The sequence below is a fragment of the Hylobates moloch genome, unplaced genomic scaffold (genome assembly GCF_009828535.3).
Source record: "Hylobates moloch isolate HMO894 unplaced genomic scaffold, HMol_V3 SCAFFOLD_15, whole genome shotgun sequence".
NCBI classification, from domain to species: Eukaryota; Metazoa; Chordata; class Mammalia; order Primates; family Hylobatidae; genus Hylobates; species Hylobates moloch.
This window is the reverse complement of record NW_026652290.1, coordinates 63,627,821-63,646,084: the sequence shown is the minus strand read 5'-3', so window position 1 is coordinate 63,646,084 and position 18,264 is coordinate 63,627,821. Positions and strand designations below refer to the sequence as shown.

Sequence of the window (18,264 nt, the reverse complement as noted above, 5' to 3'; positions counted from 1 at the left end):
CCAAGTGATGTTGTTTTGACCTGTCGATTTATTTCCACTGCTGCCATCCTATTCCAGGGCAACTCGTTCCTGGACTCGTATATCAAATGCTTTACTGACTTTGTTACTTTTGCCAAAGAAACTTCTAAGGTATAAAACAAAAATCAGAACATGTGTTTATCCTCTGTTTAAAATCTTCTAATGATGTCCACTTTAAGTAAAATGGAAATGACTCACAATGACGCACAAGGTTTACATTATTTCACTCTGCCTACCTTTCCAATCTCATTCCTCCCATTCTACTCTCCCATCCTCTTCCACATTCTCCTTTCTAGCTCTAACAATTCCTAAACTTGCCTAACTCCTTATATCAAGCGTTTCTCCAGAAACCCTTTCTCCAGATTACTCTATCTAGACCATTTCTCATCTTTCTAACTAGCTTTTCATCCTTCTAGCTCAGATTATATATGTCTCCCTCAGAGAGCCCTTTCTAGACCAAAGTATTAAAAACAGTAATTTTTTTTTTTTTTTTTGAGACGGAGTCTCGCTCAGTCACCCAGGCTGGAGTGCAGTGGCACGATCTTGGCTCACTGCAACCTCTGCCTCCTGGATTCAAGCGATTCTCCTGCCTCAGCCTCCCAAGTAGCTGGGATTACAGGCACACGGCCCATGTCCAGCTAATTTTTGTATTTTTAGTAGAGACGTGGTTTCACCATGTTGGTCAGGCTGGTCTTGAACTCCTGACCTTGTGATCTGCCCACCTCAGCCTCCCAAAGCGCTGGGATCACAGGCATGAGCCACCACCCCAGCCCAATTTTACTACTCTTAAAAGATTACTGAGGGCCAGGCATGGTGGCTCATGCCTGTAATCCCAGCACTTTAGGAGGCCGACGTGGGTGGATCATGAGGTCAGGAGTTCAAGACCAGCCTGACCAACATAGTGAAACCCCATCTCTACTAGAAATACAAAAATTAGCCGGGCGTGGTGGCACACACCTGTAATCCTAGCTACTTGGGAGGCTGACGCAGGAGAATGGCATGAACCCGGGAGATGGAGCTTGCAGTGAGCTGAGATCCTGCCACTGCACTCCAGCCTGGTCAACAGAGTGAGATGGCGTCTCAAAAAACAAAACGAAAAAAAAAAAAGGAGAGAAAATTATATACTTTATAACGTTATATAAACTATAGTTTTATTAAAGTTACTATATGCTCTCAAATGAGACACAAAACAAGATTTGTGAAAATGAAACATAGTCACCTCACTATCATCCACTGCCACTTTTCCTGAGGGTGGTTTAAATGATGCAAGCATCTCTAATAAATCAAAAAGAGTAGTTAAATGAGGTTCTTGTAAAAGCAAAAGCATTGGAATGTTGTCCTTCTGAGGGGGTGGGAGGCAAGATGCTGGCAGCTGAACACCTTCCCCTTTCCGTTCTCTCCTTGGTGCACCCAAAGATACAAATACCATCTATAAAAAACAGCAAAAAAAAATTTATGCATATCAAGCTTTTAGTTTAATAAAACAGTAAATCTGAAGTATATAATCACTTAAAATTTTAATATAACAAAGCAATAAGAGCTGTTGAATAGTCACATCTGTGACTATTCAACTGATTATAAACAGATCATTAAAATTCAAACCACGTTTTATATATGTACCTGCATATCCTTAAAACCAAGCTCATGAAGTGCTTTTTCATCATAATCTGTTGTTAACTCGTGTCCAGATGAGATCATCCTGACAGGTCCCATGAGGCCTCCTTAAAAACAGCAAAACATGGAAATGAATTTGTTTTTAAGAATTAACTTACTTGCTGATAAGAATATGTAGTTGTAGCAATTAAACACACTACATGTTAAGTTTAAATGTAATTCCAACCCTCCAGATCTAAGGTAAAGACAGAAAACTCAATAGATTGAGGATAGTTATTTCTAGAATGCATTAAGTCCTTTTTGCTGCCTACACCTTCAACTTCATTTCCCACCATCTTCCCTACCTCACACTATGTTCAGCCAACTGGCCTCCTTGCCCTTTCTTGAAAATAACAAGTATATTACCAACTCGAGAACTAAGATTCCTCTCCAGGAATTCAAGATACTTATTTTCTCACCTCTTTCAAGTCTCTCATCCAATGGGAGCTTTTTCCTTACCGCCCAATCTAAAAGCTTCATTTCACCATTAACCCTTTACTCTGCTTTATCTTTCTTTAAAGCACTGGTTAACGCCTCATTATTTGTTATCTGGGAAGGGAAGGGAGGGTGAGGAGAAAAAAGAGAGGGAAGGAAAGGAAAAAGGGAAGGAAAAAGGAAAGAAAGAAAGAAAAAAAATAAGGGAAAAGGAAAGGAAGAATGACAAATTCCCAGTTCCACAAGGGCAGAGGTGTTTTATTCACACATGCATGCCAGGCACTAAAATGAAGAAGACATTCAAATTAAGTATTGTATAACGTACAACTTTTTTGGGGAAAAAAATGATTAGAGCAGGAAAATTAAGCAAAATTAAATGTCTGATGAATAATTTAAACTTTTAAAATATTGCTAAATTTCATTCAATATAGAAAAACTCCACTGAACACACACTAAACAATTACTTTCAAGAAAAATGAGTGGGGTAAGGCTATTGCTTTTCATAATGACACATAACATTTTAAAATCACCTTTCCCTTCACATAAATATAAAAGGTCTGTGGAAAAATATTTCAAACACAGAAGGAATATGTTTTTCTTCCAAGATGAGTCACATTGGCAATTTGCCTTAAGCACAATTTTTTTTATAACTAAATTGGTAATCATTGCTAAATCTATGATTCTTTCCCTTTCTCATTATTTCTAGCCCTCAATCTTGGCCCTCAAAATGGTTTGACAAACATTCAATCCTATTTCCTTCTAAATTTTCCTACCATTTGTTAATACAGATATAATATTTTAAACATATCCTAAGTATTAGAAAAAGAAGGGGTTTTTCTTTCCCCAAACTGAACAAGTCATATATGACTAATTTTCAGTATCCATTCTGTATCATTTAACAATTCCCACACCAAAATCATATTATGGTTTAATGTTTATATAGCTAGTACAGAAGTTCAACTTTCTATTATCCTTTTGAATTTTTCTCCCAGAACTCTTTTTTTCTTTTACTTTTTTTGTAAAGTGCCAATTTACTGACCTCCCAGAACTTCTAATATTGCTTAGCTTATTCATACAGATAACTTCACAGTAATTTCCTCAAATTTTAAACAAAAATTACATTGGAATTATTGACAGAACATTTTAAAAAATAAATTTACCTAACATCTTTACAATATTCGGTACAGAGACATGCTATTTCAATTTACTCAGCTGTTCACTTATCTCCAAAAGTTTCATTCTCACATTTCACAAAGACCTCATATTATCTTAAATTTTTTTTTTTTTTTGAGACGGAGTCTCACTCTGTCACCCAGGCTGGAGTGCAGTGGCTCAATCTCAGCTCACTGAAACCTCTGACTCTTGGGTTCAAGCAATTCTCCAGTCTCAGCCTCCTGAATAGCTGGGACTACAGGCGTGCACCATCACACTTAACTCATTTTTGTGTTTTTAGTACAGACGGGTTTCTCCATGTTGGCCAGGCTGGTCTCGAACTCTTGACCTCCGGTGATCCGCCTGCCTCGGCCCCCCAGAGTGCTGGGATTATGGGCATGAGCCACCACGGCCCAGGCAGAATATCATAACATCTTAAAATTGCTATTGTATACTTGATTTCTTTAGTGTCCTATTCATCATGTTGGTTACAAATTATAACTGAATAATAGCGATACCATTTTATAGTATATTTTACTTTATTCAAATCATTTTGTATTATACAAAACTAGAAGAAAAGTAAATGCTTATAAAGCAGCGTATTCATTAAGAAAAGCTTTGGCTACTGGATGGACACAAATTCCGTATTAAACTTTTTTTTTTTTTTGAGACACAGTCTCGCTCTGTCGCCCAGACTGGAGTGCAGTGGTGCGATCTCAGCTCACTGCAAGCCCCGCCTCCCGGGTTCACACCATTCTCCTGACTCAGCCTCCCAAGTAGCTGGGACTACAGGCACCCGCCACCATGCCCAATTTTTTGTATTATTAGTAGAGATGGGGTTTCACCATGTTAGCCAGGATGGTCTTGATCTCTTGACCTCGTGATCTGCCCGCCTCAGCCTCCCAAAGTGCTGGGATTACAGGCGTGAGCCATTAATACTTCGGTAGTTTTTTTTGTTTTGTTTTGTTTTGTTTTGAGGAGTCTCGCTCTGTCGTCCAGGCTGGAGTGCAATGGCATGATCTCGGCTCACTGCAACCTCCACCTCCTGGGCTTAAGCGATTCTCATGCCTCAGCCTTCGAAGTAGCTGGGATTACAGGTGCACACCACCAGGCCCAGCTAATTTTTGTATTTTTAGTAGAGACAGGGTTTTGTCATGTTGGCCAGACTGGTCTCAACCTCCTGACCGCAAACGATCTGCCTGCCTTGGCCTCAAAGCCTTGGGATTACAGGCACGAGCTACCGCGCCTGGCAATACTTTGGTAGATTTTTATTAAATGTCTAACTTGATGAGACAATCAAATGTAATGATTAATACTTGCAATATTAAAACACTCTTAGTCATGATTAATTGCTACTCTAATAAAGCATGTGTAACTTTGTTCCAAAAGAGAACTGCAATGACTAGCATTTTATTTAGCATACTGGCCTGTATTTGATGTGAGATAGGCCAATATTCTATGTGTTAATGACAAGTGTTATGGTTTGAATACATGTGTTCCCCAAATTTGTATGTCGAATCCTAATTTCCAAGGTGATGATATTTGGAGGTGGGATCTTTCGGAGGTTATTAGATATTAGGCAGAGTCCTCCATCAATGGGAGTGGTGTCCCTATAAAAGAGGCTCAAAGGAGCTTGCTGGAGCCTTTGACGCAATAAAGCACCATCTATGACAAAGCTGTCACTAGACACTGAATCTGCTGGCACCTTCATCTTGGAATTCCCAGGTTCTAGACCATGAGAAATAAATTTTTTTTGTTTATAAGCTACCCCCGTTTATGGTATTTTTATATAGCACGCTGGATGGACAATGACAACACATTAATGTTGACTATTACGGCTGAAATGGATTTTATAATACATTGAGCTGCTTTCTATTTTTTACTACTTTTGAGATCTTTTTAAAATAAGAACTGCTTCTTCCTTATCAGTTCTAAATAGAATTTCTACCTTTTAAAAAAATACTAATGTTTCAAGACAAAATGAAATCTTAAAAACTCTTGATTTATAATTGAATACTGAAAACACACATGCAATTTTTTCCCTTTACAACTCCAATAAAATAAATTTTAAAAATTTTGCAGACGTAAGACGGGTATGGTGGCTCACGCCTGTAATCCCAGCACTTTCGGAGGCCGAGGCGGGCCGATCATGAGGTCATGAGTTCGAGATCAGCCTGGCCAATATGACGAAACCCTGTCTCTACTAAAACTACAAAAATTAGCCAGGCGTGGTGGAGCGCGCCTGTAGTTGCGGCTACTTGGGAGGCTGAGGCAGAAAAACTGCTTGAACCCGAAGGCAGAGGTCGCAGTGAGCCGAGATTGTGCCACTGTACTCCAGCCTGGGCAACAATGCGAGACTCCAGAAAGAAAAAAAAATTTAGACATAAACTGACAAGGAGAAAAAAAGAAGAGATCATACCAACAAAGTCTGCAAGATGACCACAAAATAAACTTGTGATGAACAGCAAGCCCCCAAAAAAGATAAATCGCAAAATGATTTAGCATAAGATTAAAATCAACATCTAACCCTCACACACAAAAAACAAAAGGAAGAAACAAAAGGAACAGTGCCTCAGAAATCAGCAACACCTTAACCAATAGCCTAGAAACATTATAGGCTCAGAAATTAAAAGGTTAAGGAGAGAAGAAAAAGAGAAAAAAATGAAGCACTATATAATTGCTAACCTTTTCTAAGTTTGATAAAAGTTATAAACTCACAGATCTAAGAAGGTAAACTAAACCCAGATCTCAGAAAGAAAAGCACACTCATAATCAAAATGCTGAAAATCAATGTTAAAGAAAAATCTTTATATCCTTTTTTTCCCCCATCATTGGCTGTAAAGGGCAAAGGATAAGGAAAACCACCAACTCAGGTCACAAACTTTGCAAGCCAAATAATAACAGAACAACAATTTTAAAGTTCTGAAAGAGAAGTGTCTGTTCACATCCTTTGCCCACTTTTTGATGGGGTTGTTATTTTCTTGTAAATTTGAGTTCTTTGTAGATTCTGGATATTAGCCCTTTGTCAGATGAGTAGATTGCAAAAATTTTCTCCCATTCTGTAGGTTGCCTGTTCACTCTGATGGTAGTTTCTTTTGCTGTGCAGAAGCTCTTTAGTTTAATTAGATCCCATTTGTCAATTTTGGCTTTTGTTGCCATTGCTTTTGGTGTTTTAGACGTGAAGTCCTTGCCTATGCCTATGTCCTGAATGGTATTGCCTAGGTTTTCTTCTAGGGTTTTTATGGTTTTAGGTCTTAAGTCTTTAATCCATCTTGAATTATTTTTTGTGTAAGGTGTAAGGAAGGGATCCAGTTTCAGCTTTCTACATATGGCTAGCCTGTTTTCCCAGCACCATTTATTAAACAGGGAATCCTTTCCCCATTTCTTGTTTTTGTCAGGTTTGTCAAAGATCAGATGGTTGCAGATGTGTGGTGTTATTTCTGAGGACTCTGTTTTGCTCCATTGTTCTATATATCTGTTTTGGTATCAGTACCATGCTGTTTTGGTTACTGTAGCCTTATAGTATAGTTTGAAGTCAGGTAGAGTGATGCCTCCAGCTTTGTTCTTTTGGCTTAGGATTGTCTTGGCAATGAGGGCCCTTTTTTGGTTCCATATGAACTTTAAAACATTCCAATTCTGTGAAGAAAGTCATTGGTAGCTTGATGGGGATGGCATTGCATCTATAAATTACCTTGGGCAATATGGCCAGACACTTCTCAAAAGAAGACATTTATGCAGCTAACAGACACATGAAAAATGCTCATCATCACTGGCCATCAGAGAAATGCAAATCAAAACCACAATGAGATACCATCTCACACCAGTTAGAATGGCAATCATTAAAAAGTCAGGAAACAACAGGTGCTGGAGAGGATGTGGAGAAATAGGAACACTTTTACACTGTTGGTGGGACTGTAAACTAGTTCAACCATTGTGGAAGTCAGTGTGGCAATTCCTCAGGGATCTAGAACTAGAAATACCATTTGACCCAGCCATCCCATTACTAGGTATATACCCAAAGGATTATAAATCATGCTGCTATAAAGACACATGCACACGTATGTTTATTGCAGCACTATTTACAATAGCAAAGACTTGGAACCAACCCAAATGTCCATCAATGATAGACTGGATTAAGAAAATGTAGCACATATACACCATGAAATACTATGCAGCCATAAAAAAGGATGAGTTCATGTTCTTTGTAGGGACATGGATGAAGCTGGAAACCATCATTCTCAGCAAACTATCACAAGGACAAAAATCCAAACACCGCATGTTCTCACTCATAGGTGGGAATTGAACAATGAGAACACATGGACACAAGAAGGGGAACGTCACACACCGGGGCCTGTCATGGGATGGGGGGAGGGGGGAGGGATAGCATTAGGAGACATACCTAATGTAAATGACAAGTTAATGGGTGCAGGACACCAATGTGGTGCATGTATACGTATGTAACAAACATGCGTGTTGTGCACATGTACCCTAGAACTTAAAGTAAGATTAAAAAAAAAAAGAGTTTATAAGACTTGTTATAAGGACTTGTTATACGTTAATAAGGACTCAATCTCATGATTTCCTTTTTAATAAATAAGAGTTTATAAGACTTGGATGTTACTTAAAAAAAAAAAAAGTTCTGAAAGAGGATAAAAAACCTCATGACCTAGAATTTGATGTCCAGTGAAAATATCCATCAACAATGAAGGCAAAATAAACATTTTTAGAGAAACTTTCTCCTACACAAAAAAAGCTTGAGAAAATTTGTCACCTGAAGACCTAGAGTACAAAGCTTTAAAGGAAGTTTATTAGAAAGAAGGGTCTGAAAAGGCTGGGCGCAGTGGGTCACCCCTGTAATCCAAGGACTTTGGGCGGCCAAGGGGGGAGGATTGCTTAAGCCCAGGAGTTAAAAAACCAGCCTGGGCAACATGGCAAAACCCTGTCTCTACAAAAAACACAAAAATCAGCTGAGGAATGATGGCCGGCACCTGTAGTCTCAGCTACTCAGGAGACTCAGGTGGGAGGATCACCGGAGAACTAGAGGTTAAGGCTGTGGTGAACTGTGATTATGCCACTTCACTCTAGCCTCGGTGACAGAGTGAGACCCTGTCTCAGAAAAATAAACAAATAAAAACAAAATAAAAGGGGAAAAGAAACAAAATAGAAACTTAGATCTATGCACAGGAATGAAAAGTGTCAGAAGTGCTAAATATGTGCTAAAAGAGAAAATGAAGAGATGAGACAAATAGAAAATATTTACACTGAATGTAAATAATCTAAACACTAAAATGTAAACACCAACAGAATGAACAAAAAAGCAAAATTCAACAATTAAGAAAAATGTTAATCTCAAAAAGATATTTCAACTTTAAAAATAGGCATATTTTCCTGAGACTTTGCTGAAGTTGCTAATCAGCTTAAGGAGATTTTGGGCTGAGACGATGGGGTTTTCTAGATACACAATCATGTCATCTGCAAACAGGGACAATTTGACTTCCTCTTTTCCTAATTGAATACCCTTTATTTCCTTCTCCTGCCTGATTGCTCTGGCCAGAACTTCCAGCACTATGTTGAATAGGAGCGGTGAGAGAGGGCATCCCTGTCTTGTGCCAGTTTTCAGAGGGAATGCTTCCAGTTTTTGCCCATTCAGTATGATATTGGCTGTGGGTTTGTCCTAGATAGCTCTTATTATTTTGAGATACGTCCCACCAATACCTAATTTATTGAGAGTTTTTAGCATGAAGGTTGTTGAATTTTGTCAAAGGCCTTTTCTGCATCTATTGAGATAATCATGTGGTTTTTGTCTTTGGTTCTTCTGTTTATATGCTGGATTACATTTATTGATTTGCGTATGTTGAACCAGCCTTGCATCCCAGGGATGAAGCCCATTTGATCATGGTGGATAAGCTTTTTGATGTGCTGCTGGATTTGGTTTGCCAGTATTTTATTGAGGATTTTTGCATCAATGTTCATCAAGGATATTGGTCTGAAATTCTCTTTTTTGGTTATGTCTCTGCCAGGCTTTGGTATCAGGACGATGCTGGCTTCATAAAATGTGTTAGGGAGGATTCCCTCTTTTTCTATTGATTGGAATAGTTTCAGAAGGAATGGTACCAGTTCCTCCTTGTACCTCTGGTAGAATTCGGCTGTGAATCCATCAGGTCCTGGACTCTTTTTGGTTGGTAAGCTATTGATTATTGCCACAATTTCAGAACCTGTTATTGGTCTATTCAGAGATTCAACTTCTTCCTGATTTAGTCTTGGGAGGGTGTATTTGTCGAGGAATTTATCCATTTTTCTAGATTTTCTAGTTTATTTGCATAGAGATGTTTGTAGTATTCTCTGATGGTAGATTGTATTTCTGTGGGATCGGTGGTGATATCCCCTTTTTCATTTTTTATTGCGTCTATTTGATTCTTCTCTCTTTTCTTCTTTATTAGTCTTGCTAGCGGTCTATCAATTTTGTTGATCTTTTCAAAATCCAGCTCCTGGATTCATTAATTTTTTGAAGGGTTTTTTGTGTCTCTATTTCCTTCAGTTCTGCTCTGATTTTAGTTATTTCTAGCCTTCTGCTAGCTTTTGAATGTGTTTGCTCTTGCTTTTCTAGTTCTTTTAATTGTGATGTTAGGGTGTCAATTTTGGATCTTTCCTGCTTTCTCTTGTGGGCATTTAGTGCTATAAATTTCCCTCTACACACTGCTTTGAACGTGTCCCAGAGATTCTGGTATGTTGTGTCTTTGTTCTCGTTGGTTTCAAAGAACATCTTTATTTCTGCCTTCATTTCATTATGTACTCAATAGTCATTCAGGAGCAGGTTGTTCAGTTTCCATGTAGTTGAGCGGTTTTGAGTGAGTTTCTTAATCCTGAGTTCCAGTTTGATTGCACTGTGGTCTGAGAGACAGTTTGTTATAATTTCTGTTCTTTTACATTTGCTGAGGACAGCTTTACTTCCAACTATGTGGTCAATTTTGGAATAGGTGTGGTGTGGTGCTGAAAAAATGTATATTCTGTTGATTTGGGGTGGAGAGTTCTGTAGATGTCTATTAGGTCCACTTTGTGTAGAGCTGAGTTCAATTCCTGGATATCCCTGTTAACTTTCTGTCTCGTTGATCTGTCTAGTGTTGACAGTGGGGTGTTAAAATCTCCCATTATTATTGTGTGGAGTTTAAGTCCCTTTATAGGTCACTCAGGACTTGCTTTATGAATCTGGGTGCTCCTGTGTTGGGTGCATATATATTTAGGATAGTTAGCTCTTCTTGTTGAATTGATCCCTTTACCATTATGTAATGGCCTTCTTTGTCTCTTTTGATCTTTGTTGGTTTAAAGTCTATTTTATCAGAGACTAGGATTGCAACCCCTGCCTTTTTTTGTTTTCCATTTGCTTGACAGATCTTCCTCCATCCCTTTATTTTGAGTCTATGTGTGTCTCTGCACATGAGGTGGGTTTCCTGAATACAGTACACTGATGGGTCCTGACTCCTTATCCAGTTTGCCAGTCTGTGTCTTTTAATTGGAGCATTTAGCCCATTTACATTTAACGTTACAATGTACAAAAATCACAAGCATTCCTGTACACCAATAACAGACAAACAGAGAGCCAAATCATGAGTGAACTCCCATTCACAATTGCTTCAAAGAGAATAAAATACCTGGGAATCCAACTTACAAGGGATGTAAAGGACCTCTTCAAGGAGAACTACAAACCACTGCTCAATGAAATAAAAGAGGATACAAATAGAAGAACATTCCATGCTCATGGGTAGGAAGAATCAATATTGTGAAAATGGCCATACTGCCCAAGGTAATTTATAGATTCAATGCCATCCCCATCAAGCTACCAATGACTTTCTTCACAGAATTGGAAAAAACTACTTTAAAGTTCATATGGAACCAAAAAAGAGCCCGCATCGCCAAGTCAATCCTAAGCCAAAAGAACAAAGCTGGAGGCATCACCCTACCTGACTTCAAACTATACTACAAGGCTACAGTAACCAAAACAGCATGGTACTGGTACCACAACAGAGACATAGATCAATGGAACAGAACAGAACCCTCAGAAATGATGCCACATATCTACAACTATCTGATCTTTGACAAACCTGACAAAAACAAGAAATGGGGAAAGGATTCCCTATTTAATAAATGGTGCTGGGAAAACTGGCTAGCCATATGTAGAAAGCTGAAACTGGATCCCTTCCTTACACCTTATACAAAAATTAATTCAAGATGGATTAAAGACTTAAATGTTAGACCTAAAACCATTAAAATCCTACAAGAAAACCTAGGCAATACCATTCAGGACATAGGCGTGGGCAAGGACTTCATGTCTAAAACACCAAAAGCAATGGCAACAAAAGCCAAAATTGACAAATGGGATCTAATTAAACTAAAGAGCTTCTGCACAGCAAAAGAAACTATCATCAGAGTGAACAGGCAACCTACAGAATGGGAGAAAATTTTTGCAACCTACTCATCTGACAAAGGGCTAATATCCAGAATCTACAATGAACTCAAACAAATTTACAAGAAAAAAACAAACAACCCCATCAAAAAGTGGGCAAAGGACATGAACAGACACTTCTCAAAAGAAGACATTTATGCAGCCAGAAAACACATGAAGAAATGCTCATCATCACTGGCCATCAGAGAAATGCAAATCAAAACCACAGTGAGATACCATCTCACACCAGTTAGAATGGCCATCATTAAAAAATCAGGAAACAACAGGTGCTGGAGAGGATGTGGAGAAATAGGAACACTTTTACACTGTTGGTGGGACTGTAAACTAGTTCAACCATTGTGGAAGTCAGTGTGGCGATTCCTCAGGGATCTAGAACTAGAAATACCATTTGACCCAGCCATCCCATTACTGGGTATATACCCAAAGGACTATAAATCATGCTGCTATAAAGACACATGCACACGTATGTTTATTGCGGCACTAGTCACAATAGCAAAGAGTTGGAACCAACCCAAATGTCCTACAACAATAGACTGGATTAAGAAAATGTGGCACATATACACCATGGAATACTATGCAGCCATAAAAAAGGATGAGTTCATATCCTTTGTAGGGACATGGATGAAACTGGAAAACATCATTCTCAGTAAACTATCACAAGGACAGAAAACCAAACACCGCATGTTCTCACTCATAGGTGGGAATTGAACAATGAGAACTCATGGACACAGGAAGGGGAACATCACACTCCGGGGACTGTTGTGGGGTTGGGGGAGGGGGGAGGGACGGCATTAGGAGATACACCTAATGCTAAATGACGAATTAATGGGTGCAGGAAATCAACGTGGCACATGGATACATATGTAACAAACCTGCACATTGTGCACATGTACCCTAAAACCTAAAGTATAATAAAAAAAAAAAAAGGCATATTTTTTCAGAGAAAAAAAGAGCTCTTAGATATTAAAAGCATGACAGTAGACATGAAAAACTCAGTAGAAAGACTGCAAAATAATGTTGAGAACATCTCTCAGGAACTTGAGTTAAAACTTAAAAAAAGAAACATAGAAAAGATAAATTAGGAAGAGTCTTACAGGCCAAACATCTAGATAATGGGTATGTTCCATAAGGAGAGAAAATGATAAAATAGAAGACAAGAAATCTGTGAACCATTTCAAGAAAATTTCTCCAGACTGAAAAATATAATGTGCCAAACTGAAAGGGTCCAGTGCTAAATACCTAAACATGTAAATAGCGAAGCACTCATCATAATCATTGAAAAAAGACCTATACTCAGGCCCAGAACACTAAGAAGAAGGTGAAGACTGATTAATGTCTGTAAGAAAAAATACTACATGTTGGCTGGGGGTGGTGGCTCATGCCTGTAATACCAGCACTTTGGGAGGCCTAAGTGGGCAGAAAGCTTGAGCTCAAGAGTTTGAGACGAGGCTAGGCAACATGGTGAAACCCTGTCTCTACTAAAAATACAAAAAATTACCCAGGGATGGTGGCACCCGCCTGTAGCCCCAGCTACTCAGGAGGCTGAGGTGGGAGAATCACTTGAACATGGAGGTTGCAGTAAGCCAAGATCCTGCCACTGCACTCCAGCCTGGGTGACAGAGGGAGACTATCTCAAAACAAAACAAAACAAAAAATGATACACTGTATGTAAAAAAATCAGAATTCAGAATTCAACAGCAATGATGAAAGCAAGAAACAATGGAAAAGTACCTCTAAAATTCTGAAACAAAATTATTTCCAAATTAGAATTCTATACCCAGCTAATTTATCATTTGGGTATGAAAATATGAGATACATATTTTTAATGATGCAAGGAATAAAAAACGTTACTCTGTCAATTTTCTCACAAGAAACCACTGAATAGAACACTCCCTTGTATTCCAGAAACACACACACAAAGACAACCAATAATGAGAAAGGTATGGATCATGGAAACAGAATATCCAACACAGGAGAGAATAGAATTACCAGAAGGATGATAAAAGATATCACACAATCACTGCTGTGCACCAAATTTGGAGGACAATTAGTAAGATCAGTGTGACTCTGGGAAAATGCATTGAGGGTTATCATGACCAAGACCCCTGCTGCCACTGTACTCTCTTCTCTATGTTACAAAAGAATGGACAACGAACCTGGCCCAGATTCTTATCTGTACTTGGACTGTCTTTACCAAGTGCTAGTGAGATTCCTGCTCTGACCTCCATGTCCTACTGCTTGAATCAGTAGAGGACATTCATTTCATCCTAAAGAAGAAATTCTGCTTTGATCTACTCCTGAGAGTTATAGTAGATCATGAAGAGCTTAGAAAAAGAAAATACAAATTCTATGAAGGCATTTCTGTTGGATATTCCAGTATTTTTATCAACATTTTAGCAACAGGATATGTCTTAACTGTGCTGAGACGTATACTTGAGAACTTTCCCACTGATATCCCCAAATTAGGCTATATACATCTGTAGGGAAGGTTTTTAACTTGTCATCTTCTGCAATCCTTTATCTAATAGTAGCCACATGTCCCTTTTTCTTTATCCACTAGGTTTGTGGTTGCTAAACTGTTTCACAAAACTAAATAAAAACATACATGGAGGTAAGACTATAAAGAACACTAAAAAAAAACAAATGCAAAAATCAAGACAGTGTTAAGGAGAAGCGGAAATGATGTTATTGGGTAGGACACAATAGTAGCTTCTACTAATGTTCTAGTTCTTAATCTGGATGGTAGGTACATGGATTTTCACTTTATTATTTTCATACACTCTACACACAATATATTTCAACCTAACAAAAGTAGATACATTTGGATCCAGAAATTCCATAATGAGGTATTTATCCAACATACATGAAATAATGTAGAGACAAAGATATTCTCTGTCACATTGTTTGTAACAGCAAAATAATGAAAACAATCTAAATGTCCATTAATGGAGAACAGGAAAAATGAATCAAGTTATTACTATATAGTGAACTATGCAGATCCCAAAAAGAATGAGGTAACTTTCTACATGAACTAACATGAAATGTTTTCTAAGATAATGATATGCCCTACAAGCAAACAGAACAGTAAAAATAGAATTCTACCATTTGTGCTTTAAATATATATATACATATACATATATTGCACATATATATGTATACATATTCTTACATTATATCTTGGTATCTCTGGAAAGAGATCAGAAACATATATATATTAAATATCAGATATATACATATAAAAGATATAAGAAATATATATATTAGGCCTATGTGAAAAATTTCTTAAGATACTTTTGGTAGGCAAGGAGAGATGCACAGGTGGGACATGAAGGTGTGTTATTTTTATATATTCAGAAAAAATGAAAATGTAATATATGAAAAAAACTAGTGGGTTAAAGTGGATGAGTAGTATATGGAAATTTAAATTTATCAAAAATTCCCAAATTGCTTATGAAATAAATTTCAAGTTTTTTATGGTCACATCGAAAGTCTAAAATAGAATTTTTTGAGAAACAAATGAAGAATTTTTTGCAAATAGCATCTAAAGCAACTCTCAGCATCCTCTTACCTAAGAATCAATGGTACTAAAGGGAGGGGAGTGTGAAGGGAGCCATGAACATGGATGGTGGACCTTCAAAGTAAAGGTTCAAAGTTGCTGCTATGGTTTGAATTTTTTTGTTCTCTCTGAAAATTCATGTTGAACATTAATCTCCAGTGCAACAGGTTTTAGACGTGGGGCCTTTGGAGAGGCCATGAATGAATTAATGCTATTATAAAAGGGCCTGATGGAGGTAGGCTGTTCCTTTTTTTACCCTTCCACCCTCTGCCTGTGAGGAGGCAGCATTCAAGGTGCCACTTTGAAAGCAGAGAGGAGCCCTCACCAGATGCTGGTACCCTGCTCTTGGACTTCCCAAATTCCATTCTTTACCTAGTCTGTAGTATTGTTACAGCAACACAAGACAAACCAAGACAGTTGCTGTATGATATAACCAAGAAAGAAAAGAAAAGAAAAGAAAAGAGAAGAAAAGGAGAAGAAAAGAAAAGGAAAGGAGAAAAGAGAAAGAAAAGCAAAAAAGAAAAAGAGAAAGAAAGAGAAAAAGAAAAAGAGAAAATTTGAATTGAAAGGCTTACCAGGAAACTCTCCTTTTCGGTTGCTTTGACCAAACTCCTGAAGCTGAGCTTGTTGATTTATTTGTTCTTTCTGTAAATTTTCATACCAATGAGTTACTTCAGCCCTAAGATCTGCTACCTGGTCACTAGGATACATTTCAATAGTCATCTGAAATATGAGATGCAACCAATTTAAAAATACAAAAAGAACAGATATTTGACCTGGGAAATGTTATCAACTTCAAAATTAAAACTATATAAGTACCTTGTCAGGAAGTCCAGCTGGCTGGCATACAACCCTTAGCGGCAGAGACTGTTTGTCACTCAGTGCTTTCAAATGACTACTAATACCAGTGCCTTCAATTTGCCACTGTCTCAGATGATATGCAAATCTAAAACATGACAAAAACAACACATAGAAAGGATACCATTTTAAACCATTTTAATGTTACGCAAATTTTTATCATCTTACAGAGTGGAAAAGTCCAAAAGAAGTTCTAAGTTGATTCCAATGTATTCTACAGCAACAAATTTAAGTTCAGATTCATCATACTGAATCAAACCTAACTGCATAATAACAGCTAAGAGCTCCTAACAAAATAGTCACCAGGAGAAATTACTGAGGAAAAAAAAATCTCCTTAAGGCCAGTTTTTTTTTTTTTTAATAAAGAGAGTAGAAGTATTAATAAGAGAGACAGGAGGAATTTAAAAAAAAACAACTAATCCAGCAAATGAAATAGCAAGCTGTGATTCCTACATTCAGAAGGAAAAAAAGATATTAAGAAAAATTTTTCGGGGACAGAAACATTCTAGTAAATATATACTAACCAGCCTAATAGAATTTGAGAGTCAATTCATGGCTGCTAAAATTATAAAGTGAATTACAAAGACTTGTATTTCAAAGGAAACAGGCACCCAGCATGATAATCACTAAACACGTGTCAGTTTTCTAATTTTCAGATGTGGAAGACAGGATCCAAGGTACCTGAATTTAGTTTAAAAAAAAAAAAAAAGTCTAAAACTAATCAGCAAATTTGTAATAGAAGGACAAAAAGTGAGGGAATGAATGAACGTGTCTAATTTCCACATGATCCGATGTATGAGCAAAAGAGTAACCTTAAAACAATGTTTCCTGTTAAATATTCAAGACTAGAGTTTCTCCACAGTGGCACTACCGACATTCTAAGCCCAATTAATAATTTGTTGTTATCAGAAGGCAGAAGAATAGGGGTGAAGGAGGCTATATCTCATGCTCTGATATTCAGCAGCATCTCACCAGATACCAATAACATGTTCCCTTGCTGTGATAATCAGAAGTGTCTCCAGGGATTATATACTATGTCTTGGGAAACAAAAACACTTCTGGCTGAGAACCACTGTTTAAGATTATAACTTTATCTCTTTTTAAAAAGAGAACAAATTAAGACATTATTGTTTATTCCCTTAATATACAGAACACAAAGAACAATCATATCTTCAATCTACAGATGTTAAGCAATTTTCAATTAATAATAGCACTAAGCACATCAAGAACAAAATTTTGCATGAAAAATACCCAAGTAAATTTTTTTTTAACTACTGCTTAGTTTTGTGACTATTCCATTTTATCCATATCCTAGTTATTCTACTAGTAACAAAAAATTTTTATATAAACTATTTAACATCAACATTAACTTTTAGCATAAAACATGAACAAATAAAAAGATATCAAGGACATAATAATTTTTTTCACAACTGAGTTAGAAAAAAATTTGTACATCTGAGAAGGAATTTTTGGACTTAAATTCATTAAATTTATAAAACCACCACTGAACGCTCAAAAAACAAATACATTTTTAAAGACTTTTAAAAAGCACTTATTTTAGACATTGGTAATGTCATGCAAGGACTAAGGGTGTGAATCAACAGGCCCTTATTGGTTTGTTGTAGATCCTATAGCATAGAAAAAATTTGAGAAGTATGGGTATCATTAACAGTAACTACCTCCATGAGGAAGACAGCAATTATAGCAGAGTTTCGTTTTCTACATCACAGTGTAATATCTGAATTTTATACAATGTATTTATTAATTTGAATAAGTTACACCACCACACTTGCTCTTTTTACAATTTTATTTTTTTAAGTGGTTAAAGTTATAAGGCAGTATGAAGTTTCTGTGTAAAAAATCGAGTTCCCTTCCACGTTCATTAAAAACACAAGGAATTCTTTAAGCAGAATTTCCATGAATTGCAATCTTAATCAAAATAAAGAATTTTGTAATGTCCAAATGTTTCAAATCATGGAAGCATGTTATTTGTAAGGAATGTATAAAATATCTTTACTATGCAATATTTCTTGATATTTTTAAAATGTCAATAAATATCACTTGTATCACTTCAATATCAAACTAAGATCTGAAGTTGAAAAAAGTTACTAACTTTAACAATTTTTTTCAA

At 37.0% G+C, this 18,264-nt stretch overlaps 1 protein-coding gene across 3 annotated transcripts in view; it reads right to left on the bottom strand.

Annotated features, from left to right (window-relative positions):
- The window catches only part of USP34 (ubiquitin specific peptidase 34), a 297,846-nt gene that overhangs the window by 113,718 nt on the left and 165,864 nt on the right, over positions 1–18,264 (bottom strand). For 2 of the 3 annotated variants that reach the window (XM_032176545.2, XM_032176541.2), the window contains exons 26-29: positions 16,095–16,221; positions 15,851–15,998; positions 1,639–1,739; positions 1,238–1,447 (exon numbers count right to left, since the gene is read on the bottom strand). In XM_032176545.2, coding sequence (XP_032032436.1) covers positions 1,238–1,447; positions 1,639–1,739; positions 15,851–15,998; positions 16,095–16,221 — 586 coding nt within the window. The remainder of the gene's footprint in view (positions 1–1,237; positions 1,448–1,638; positions 1,740–15,850; positions 15,999–16,094; positions 16,222–18,264) is intronic. The other variant, XM_032176542.2, reaches the window with a different exon arrangement.